The 9,183-nt window shown below is 49.5% G+C and overlaps 1 protein-coding gene across 2 annotated transcripts; it reads right to left on the bottom strand.

Annotated features, from left to right (window-relative positions):
- Window positions 1-1,074: 1,074 nt before the first annotated feature.
- kpna5 (karyopherin alpha 5 (importin alpha 6)) lies at window positions 1,075-9,172 on the bottom strand. 2 transcript variants are annotated; one of them, XM_086219274.1, is made up of 14 exons: window positions 9,033-9,172; window positions 7,875-8,008; window positions 7,179-7,280; window positions 6,919-7,018; window positions 6,309-6,403; window positions 5,751-5,882; window positions 4,964-5,052; window positions 4,789-4,888; window positions 4,531-4,694; window positions 4,166-4,244; window positions 3,953-4,078; window positions 3,751-3,878; window positions 3,261-3,439; window positions 1,075-2,850 (listed from the first exon to the last, which is right to left on the bottom strand). In XM_086219274.1, the coding sequence occupies exons 1-14, from the start codon at window positions 9,166-9,168 to the stop codon at window positions 2,663-2,665; spliced, it is 1,752 nt and encodes a 583-aa protein (XP_086075400.1). In that variant the 5' UTR covers window positions 9,169-9,172; the 3' UTR covers window positions 1,075-2,662. The 2 variants fall into 2 exon arrangements, with proteins under 2 accessions (XP_086075400.1, XP_086075401.1); XM_086219275.1 differs by having other exon boundaries at window positions 9,053-9,155.
- Between the last annotated feature and the right edge of the window lie 11 nt (window positions 9,173-9,183).

Below are 9,183 nucleotides of genomic sequence, written 5' to 3'. Positions count from 1 at the left end.
CATCTATTAGCATCATCAGAGGATCCTGACAGATTGAACTTTGGGCTTTTCAGTGACTCTGCAACATTTCTAGCTGTAAATCTTCCAGTACGTCTTTTAGGGCTAAAGGCAGCCTGAGCACTCTGGTTGGTACCACTCCAGGTTCTGTTTGGACCCAAGATTTTTGGACAAGTGGTCCAAATGTGCAGCAGAATCTTTCAGATGAAGCTAAGCAGTGGAGTGATGTGCTGAGCCGTTCTACCAGATGTCGAAATTCCAGTCAAAAATGACAGATGGAGGCTGGACGACAGGAGAACGTTCTTACATTCCGCCTTGCGCTCATGGAAACTCTGGTTTGAAGAGGCAGCGCTACAAGCAAGATTTGAGACGTCACTCATGTTTTGAGAGACAAGAAGAGAATGTTGATGCCTCCAGGAGACGCTCGCCTCACCAGCCAGGTGGGAGCCATCTTGTGTCCCGCACGCCTGATATTGGTAGATTCTGTCAACTGTAATGAGGGAGAATTGTTATTGTTTTTCTGCAACAACTGTGTCAGACATGTTATAGTACTTTAGTAGGAGTAGCAGTAGTAGTACTACTACGGAACACAGGCATTGATTGCAGCGGTTCCTCAAATAATTGGTCCATCGCAGGGCCATCAGCAACAAGTAGGGGTTCAGTACCTTGCTCAAGGACACTTGGACTTCGTCACTTTTGGTTACATTCCTGCACTCGTTTCCTTGGAAAACAAATCCTGAGTCCCATGAAAACTCCAAAGCTCTGGAATTTGATATCTGAGGTCTTTTTTGTGTGTGTTCAAAGACCAACTTTGAGAAGTGGACAAATCTCCACAGGAGTTCTTCTTACAGTTCCACCTTGAAAACCTTTCTGTTGGGTTGCGTCAAGGTGCTAATAGGTGTGTCTTTGGTCATCTTCCATGCACCTGCCTGACAAAAACACAGGTGAGAGTTTCTCAAGGCAGCCATCAAGATGCATGTGCACATGAGTGAGACTGATAGAACACGGGAATTTGAGCAGGCGAGTACAAAGGACCAGGAGGAATAAAGCTTCCAGAACAGAGCAGAGACACTGGCGTGGAGGGTCTGAGTCCAACAGATCCATTTATTAGTTCTTGTTACACAATATCAAGTGTGCTTCCCCACACTCAGGGGCCGGGCAGCTGCACGTCCAGCTCCATGTGGTCCCGTCCGCGTTCCACATACTGGGGCTGCATCCTGTACACGGCCCGCTGGAGTTCTAACAGAGCAGTTCTACTGAGAGCCACGAGAACACAGCAACTGAAGTCCCAAACAGGAGAAAACCATTACACTACCAAAACCAAAATAATGATATACAATCATACAAACCAGGAATATTAGAAAACTATACACGATTGAATGTGCTTGATGTCATTTTCTGCATTACAAATGTTTTTTTTTTCCATTTCTATGTAAATATAGATTTTCATGTCCGGTTCTCCACCAACTGATGTTGCTATATTCAAATGTGCATGAAAACATGATTCAAGGAAAGAGCCTTCAAGTAGGAAAATTAACACTGTGCTTCCAAGTCGGAACCTGGAACAATAAAACTCAGGAGTCGCCGCAGCTCTTCAGAACCAAACAGAAAAGATGGAGGAGAAGCAGGAATGAGATACAACTGCACATCACACCTTCCCACCATCACATCGAGTCTTTCTTCCATGTATATATAATATACAAAACCCTCCAGTCCCGTTGACCACTCCCATCATATCAAGGGACACAACTGCAGGCGGAAACTATGATTCATGACACGTGTTACTAGTTCAGGCTGGCAAGGAAGGAGACAAAGACCTCTTCTCTGGTGAGACGTTGCTCACACTGCATCGTGGAACAGAGCACCTGATGCTGCAGTCAGAAATCAGGCAAAAAGAAGCAGCAAAAACACGAGTGAGCAACCGGGACCCCGCAACAGAAGTGATTCCCGCCGCTTGTCCACGTCCCTCCTTCAGGGAGCAGTCGCCGTCAGTCACGGTTGGAAGCAGCTTCCACACGATTGATAAATAGCAGAGGGGACGCAGCTCAGAGGGCAGCACACGTAGGAACTATGGCAACACCAGAACATACAGTAGTACTGCGTTTACATCCACTACCTGCCTCCAGGCTTCAACCCCTAATGTGAACACTAGAGATTCTACTCTGCTCTGGATTTTAGTCTGAATAAAGAAATCACTCCATCGGTTTCTTCTTTCCTTTCTCTTTCTCGGAGGACTGAAGAGGTAGTTTCACATTCAAAGAGGGATCTGGGTTCTGATACTACAAGAGTCGAACTGTAACACAAAGAGCATTTACATCATTTAGAAGGATCAAGACAATATCACAGGACGTCAAAGAAAAGTAGCAGAGTTCTCTCTTCGCGTGAGTGGTCTTTCCACGGCGGAAGTCCCGCCTACAGACTCCCTCACTCTCAGTCAGCACCTATCAGCTGCTGTTCGCTCGCCTGCCGTCTCAGTATTCACAGATCTCCATGTCTCTCCAGAGTGGGTGACGTTGTGAAGGCAGAGTAGAGGTGAAGGTCTGGGGAGCTGGTGGAGCCGGCGCAGGAGAGACAAGCTGAGCACCCAGGAGAGCTCACAGGCCAGCAGGCCGCCATCTTTGCTGGGGGTTTAGAGACCAGAACAAGGGAGGGAGGGGCGGAGGGGTTAGAGCTGGAAGCCCTCCATGGGTCCTTCCTGCTGCTGGAAGATGAATTGGCCCTGACTCTGGTCCACCTGGGGCGCCAGGCTGGCGTCCTCTTCCTCCACGCCAAAGTAGTGTTCGATCAGGTCAAAGGCCTTTTGGTAGATCTCCTGGTTCTCATGACTCTGCAGGAACTCGATCTTGTCCAAGCCTGAACAAACATGAACACACGTGCGCGCGCACACACGCACACACACACACCCGTTTGACATTTGGTAGGTTTTGATTCAGTATTTTTTCTGGAGACGTTCTCAGCTGGCTGGCTCGGCCTAGTAAAACCCAGCTCGACAGTTTGATCCCTGACAGTTCTGTAACCGTTGGCCTGATTCTAAATATTCCAGTCATATTCCAGTCTACGTGCTACATACAAAAGTCTGACTAATGACTGAAGACACGCCCACGTTACATCACTGCGTTCTACAGAGTTTTGGACCTGGAACCATTTCTGCCATGTTGGTACATTCTGAGTCAACTGATCTCAGAGCCGAGATGGCAACACCTACTGGAAGCTACTGACTGGGGGAGGGGACCCTGAAACGTGTGTGTGTGTGTGTGTTTTACCATAAGCCTCCTCGATGAGAGCACAGTAAGGGTTGATGCCGGTTCCATTCTGTTTGGCCTCCTGTTCTCCTAGTCTAAGGATGTTCTCCAGGCCATTCAGAGACACCTGCACAATCTTGGAGTCCATCACTGTCAGCAGGTCACACATGGGCTTAATGGCGTTCAGAGACACCAGGTACCTACTCTCACACACACACACACACACACACGCACAGAAACTTGACATCATCTATTCAAACCAACCAGAAGGGACGTCCAGATCCCATCTGTTAGCTCTGGATTGACCCAAATCCTTCATCTGTCTGACACATGCTGGGACAACAGACACTGAAGGGTTCGAGTCCCATTGGGACAGTGCCTTTCATCCTGGCAGCGGTGGTGAAGCTGCCAGACCAGCATTCTTATACTTTCATTCACTTTCCATCTGTCTCTTGTCAAATGCTGCCCCCTTTTGGTTGGAGAGGGAAATACAAAGCACTAGCAAACCAACCTGATCTGTGCTGGCGTGCCACCAGAGGTGGCGTTGGTAATGGCCCACGCCGCCTCCTTCCTCGTACGGAACTCGGCTTTCTGAAGGATCTCGATCAGCACTGGGAAGATGTTGGCATCAATCACATTCTGAAGAGAGAAGAAGGGTGTCAGCCACATGGAGGCACTGCCACTGCTCGGACATGACATGCTGCCGCCGCCACCTGAATCTGAGCTCTGTTCCCCGCTGTGATGTTGGACACGGTCCAGCACGCCTCCTTCTTGATGGACTCCTTGGGACTGCTGAGCAGGTGCAGTAAACACGGCAGCGCTGAGCAGTTCAGGATCACCTGAGATGACAAAACATCACACGCGTGTTCTTGACTCATGACAGTGGTGTTAAGAGCAGCCAGAGTGGGTGAGGTCATGATCTCCACCTGTGTCTGGATGTCATCTCCTGTCACGATGTTGCCCACTGCACGTAGAGCTGGAGACACAACCTTGTAGTCAGTGTGCCTGAAAACACAAACACACACCTCTCATTTAGTTCCTCTCATCTCTCCCAACGGTCCAAATCTGTGACTAGCGGGGATGTCATCTGGGGAAACCCTCCCTGGGTCTGGTCTGCCAGGGCTAACGAGGGACTGAAGACTCTCACAGAAACAACATCTATCATGATGCGAAGTGGTAGAAGCACATCATTTTGAATAAGTACATTTAATATCATTTGACTCTTATCTTTCCTTCATCTCTGACACAAACAAAATCTCGCCATCGCTAGCCCCCCTGGTCTGTGTCTTACATCAACAGCTCCACCAGCCTGCGGCAGACGCCAGAGTCGATGACCGTCTGGATCTTCTCGTTGGGGCCATCAGACAGGTAGGACAGAGCCCAGCAAGCATCAGCCAACACGTCAGGATCGCTGCTGAACAGCAGCCTGGACAGCACGCTGAGGCAGGGAGACACCTGACACACAAGACAAGCAGCGGCAGCTTCAGTCCAGGGACACAATTCAAGAGGATAAGCTTCAGTGGTCAAAGCTCTCAACAACATGAAGGACCTTGGTAAAGTCCGGCGGTGGGTTCTTGCCCCGGCACAGGTTGGACAGAGCCCACACTGCATTGCGGGTTGTTGTAAGACGGTTGGACTTCGCAAGCAGCCTGAGCAGGAAAATCCAGATGTTAGATGAGAAAGGACCTGTTAGACGGACACACGAAGACAGCAGGAGGACTTACTGCTGCAGAGACGGCAGGATGCCACAGTTGAGGACATAGTCTCTGCATTCCGCGTTATCTCCAGCTATGTTCCCCAGCGCCCACACCGCCTGAAACACACACACACACACACACACTGAGTCCACTGCCCCCACAGATGATCTGGACTGTCATGGTGGTTTCAGAGCCAGCGAGTGGTGCTGTTGGACGGTTTTGCTTTTAGTTCCTTTCCAAGTGGGCTGGTGTGACAGTAAAGATGGCTGTCTATCTATCTACCTTTATCAAGAACATGACACGAACAGTGTGTGTGTGTCGGGGGGGTGATGTTGATGGTGTTCTTCTATTGGAACATGCATGACATCTGAGTTACTCAAATGTTGCATATTCATACAGAAATGTCTGTGAAGCCTTTTGTGTTTTAATGAGGTCCTCCTCAGTTTTGTCCTTGATGTCTCCAGCCTGGTGCAGGCTGACTCATGATAAATGGATTCTTCTTGATATCTGAACTAAATGACCACAGACCAGAACATCTGGAGCCAACAAAAGGTGTGTATGACAAACACACCCTGGCTTGTCCGTCATTTCTGATTCTTACTTTAGATCCGACGAGGACACCGGCAAAAGCTTTGAATCTGGCACCTGTGCACTGCAGAGAGACTGAATTTCTCTTTTCGTTTAACCAATAACTGATTTAGAAATAAACTCGGACATGAAAACTCAAATCATGAGCTAGTGAAAGATGCCGACCCCTCCCCAGGAACGGCTCCAGGTGTACAGGCCCCTCGTGCCTGGGTCGAACGTGTCTCACCTGTTCCTGGACGTCCTCATACTCAGAGTTCAGCAGCTCAATGAAAATGGGCACAGCGCCTGTTTCAATCACCACCTTGGTGTGCAGGAAGGTCCCCGAGGCGATGTTGGTTAGAGCCCAGGCTGCCTCAAACTGGTGCAAACACACACATCAGCATGGATGTTAGGAAGCATCGAACCTGCCTGAGAGATGTGCTCACTACCACGGTGCTGCTGGCAGCTCCTCCTGACAGTCTGACACCTACATTCACATGAACAGGAGGGACACTGTTGGACAAGCCAGAGGAGCTCAACAGCACCACGAACCACAGCCACCAAATGACAACAGGTCCCTCCAACAGATTCAACAGAAACACCATCATCTTCATGATCTACTCCCAGGGATCTACTGCAGGTCTGTTGTAGTGGACCAGACAAAGTAAAGGAACTTCCCTTGGTGGGCGTGAGACGCATCTTCAGCTGAAGCTTTAGAAAGTAGACATCCAACGACTCAACATGAACCCCACGTGTTGCTGGGAGAGCTTCGTACAGAAGGTCAGTGGTGAGGTGGCGTTCCTACCTGCAGCGTACAGTTCTCACTCCGCTTCAGGAATTCCACAAAACGATTCACCACGCCAGGAGTGGAAATGACCTCATCAATGGGAGGGTTGGGCTCTGCACACATCACCCACACACACCAACTTCATCTGAATGTGATCTGATTCAAAGTTTGGAGCTAGAAAACAAAGAAGTGACTCCGACGTGCACAATGAGTAGAGAACTTCTCATCACCAGAGGGTTGATTTGTTAGAGTTCGCGTCAACAAGACGAGTCTTTCCTGAGTTCCACAGAAAACTGTTTGATGCAATGAACAAGTGGCTGAAACTGGAGCTGCAACTAACGGCTGTTTTAATCAGTAACTTCTGCAGATGGTCTTCCACATGAATCGATGGACAAAGGAGAAATGCTGGAAGAGCCGTGATCACATGACTCAGGCTCATTAAAGACCGAGGCAGGAAATCCTGGTACGGCCGAGTCTGGATCCACTAATTGTTTTAATCTCTTTGTTTGAAAGGACTGAAACAATGAATGTGTAATCAAAATAATTGGATTATCAATCTGGTACTGAGCTCTTCTTTGGCTTCCATCGCCCACAACAGGAGAACTCAAGTTCCACTTTAAACACCAACCTTTGGAGAGTAGTTTCCTGAATTTCTGGGTAGCGATGAGCTGCTGGTCCGGGTCTTCAGAGAAGATCATCTGAATCATATCTGGAGTTATGACTCCATCCTGCAAACATCAACACGCAATTAATCCTCATCGGCATGACGCTCCCATTGCAGCCATTCAGAGAACAAGGAGGAAGATGGAACCTGGGCTTGTTGATCAAGGTCAGAAAGGTCATACCAGATCTTGACATGTGAGGGGGACAGCAGGGAGCAACACTTACACCTGACAGAGGAACCGTGGAGCTGACGTCTGGATCCTGGATGGGACATTCCAGCATCGACTCGTCATTTGAAGGAACACACACGTTTCTCCTCTTAAACAGCTGTGGGCAGAGGAGGAGTCCCTGACTGAGCAGCGCTTCACATGAGGGGTGGAGACGGCGGTTGAGATCAAGATCACGTCTTTCAAATCAGGAGACTAATGACGCCCAGACAAAACACACCCAGTCCTGCTCACACTGGTGTTTGCTTGTTGGTGATCAGGCTCACACATCAACCAACGCTTGGAGTTCATAAAACAGCAAGCAAACACCAGCGTGAGCAGGACTGGGTGTGTTTTGTCTGGGCGTCAATTGTCTCCTGATTTGAAAGACGTGATCTCAACTGCCGTGTGAGCAGAACTTACATCAGCTGTCATTCATGAAATGCCCTCTCACTCACACACACACACACACACACACACACCAGCACAGTGACATACACATGCAGGACCTCTGCTGAGGAGATTTACTCCCTGAGAAGTCCAGCAGACCTCATGGACCCGGACAGCAGAACATCGGCTAGACTCAACTTTTAGTAATGCGACTGTAGCACCCAAACTCACACTGGTAAACCATGAACTACCAAAACAAAACAGTTGAACACTATATTATAAAACTTTTAAGACTTGAAGACACTGAAACAAATACAAGTTGTACCTGCTCCTCTCTCTTCTGCTTGCGTAGCTGGATTCCCTCCTCCTCTCTCCTGCGACGCATCTCCTGCGGATTCAATGCTTTGTTCTTGTAGCTCTTCATCCTGTAGTTCTCTTTCCCAGGGCTCGCCATCACGTCTGAAGAGTCCGGGAACAAAACAGGCAGCTGTGAGGGAAGTGCACCCACTGGAGGGAACACATCCTGCTACTTGGAGAGAAGCTGGGGATGTTCCTCAGAGGCAGCCCGCCTCAGAGCTGGCGGATTCTTACTCCAATCCCTGGACCTTCCTTCAGTTCAACTTTCTAACACAGGTTGGTGTCATGGACATTATTTTATGTAAATGTTACAAGGTTTTCTCAAACCACTTAGTCGACATTGCTTTCATGAATGTACGTCCAACAGAAGAATGGGGCTCACATTCCATTCAGACCAAAGCTGTCACAATCAGGATCTTCTATTTCATTTACTCCACCCGCCAACCGAACATTTAGCAGCAGAACTCCACCACCGCCTGGCGGCCGGGCCGGGATGCGATGAAGGCTTATTTATGGTTTTAGTAGATCCTTACATCCCAACAACCTCCTTCCATAAACGTGAGATCACGACACAATGAACTCGCGTGACTTAACCGTGGAGCCCCAGAAAAATGAGTCCTGTTCCCGTTAACACCCACCGGCTCACCCGGTGTCGTTCATGTTTGCTATCTGCATTTCCATCGTATCCCAGCGGAGGAGACACAGCACCGACAGGCTGAGTCGAGACGATACCAGCGATCATCTGATCAGACTGTCCGGTCGTTTGGTTGCTCCGTAGAGGAACCTGTCCCGGGACTCGCCAGTCACTCAGGAAGGAGGTCACTCGTCCCCTGAGAGAAGCCAGCTGGATACATGCTAACGCTGCACTGCTAGCTGTCAGGGCTCTAGTCTGACCGGAGCCACGGGGAGTCAACCCGTCTACACCAACACCACATACACGCCGCCGAGGCTTAGGTGACAGGGCCACATGCCACCGGAGGAAGGTTTTGGTGGCTGTTTCTTGTCAGCCTCTCAGCTAGCATCACAGCTAGCTGAGGCTACGGCCGCGGCTCGGGTAGCTCACGCGCATCCGGCAGTCATGACAACAACATCCGATCGGGTCACACGGACACACACGGATCCTTACCCACGGAAGACCTGCTGTACCTGAAGCCACGCACGCTGTTAAAAACTACAATCCCGCAGCTCCCCCTCCTCTGCTTCTCACGGCAAAATGGCGTCTTTTTAAAACGTTCCCAGCAAACCCCTCGCGTCAACAACATTTACGCCACTTCCGT

The sequence above is a fragment of the Aulostomus chinensis genome, chromosome 11 (genome assembly GCF_037954235.1).
Source record: "Aulostomus chinensis isolate RoL2024-O1b breed Wild chromosome 11, RoL_Achi_v1.0, whole genome shotgun sequence".
Taxonomy (NCBI): domain Eukaryota; kingdom Metazoa; phylum Chordata; class Actinopteri; order Syngnathiformes; family Aulostomidae; genus Aulostomus; species Aulostomus chinensis.
Note: the sequence above shows the minus strand (reverse complement) of the source record. Positions and strands in the feature narration are given on the sequence as shown.

Bases quoted from the DNA above. Each gene is read 5' to 3' on its own strand.
- kpna5 (XM_086219274.1), bottom strand. From the start codon at position 9,168: ATGTTGTTGACGCGAGGGGTTTGCTGGGAACGTTTTAAAAAGACGCCA. The intron at 4,695-4,788 runs GTCCTTCATGTT...CTTGTGTGTCAG, and splicing joins CACCGCCGGACTTTACCAAG to GTGTCTCCCTGCCTCAGCGT. The intron at 2,851-3,260 runs GTAAAACACACA...ATGTTTGTTCAG, and splicing joins TCTCATCGAGGAGGCTTATG to GCTTGGACAAGATCGAGTTC.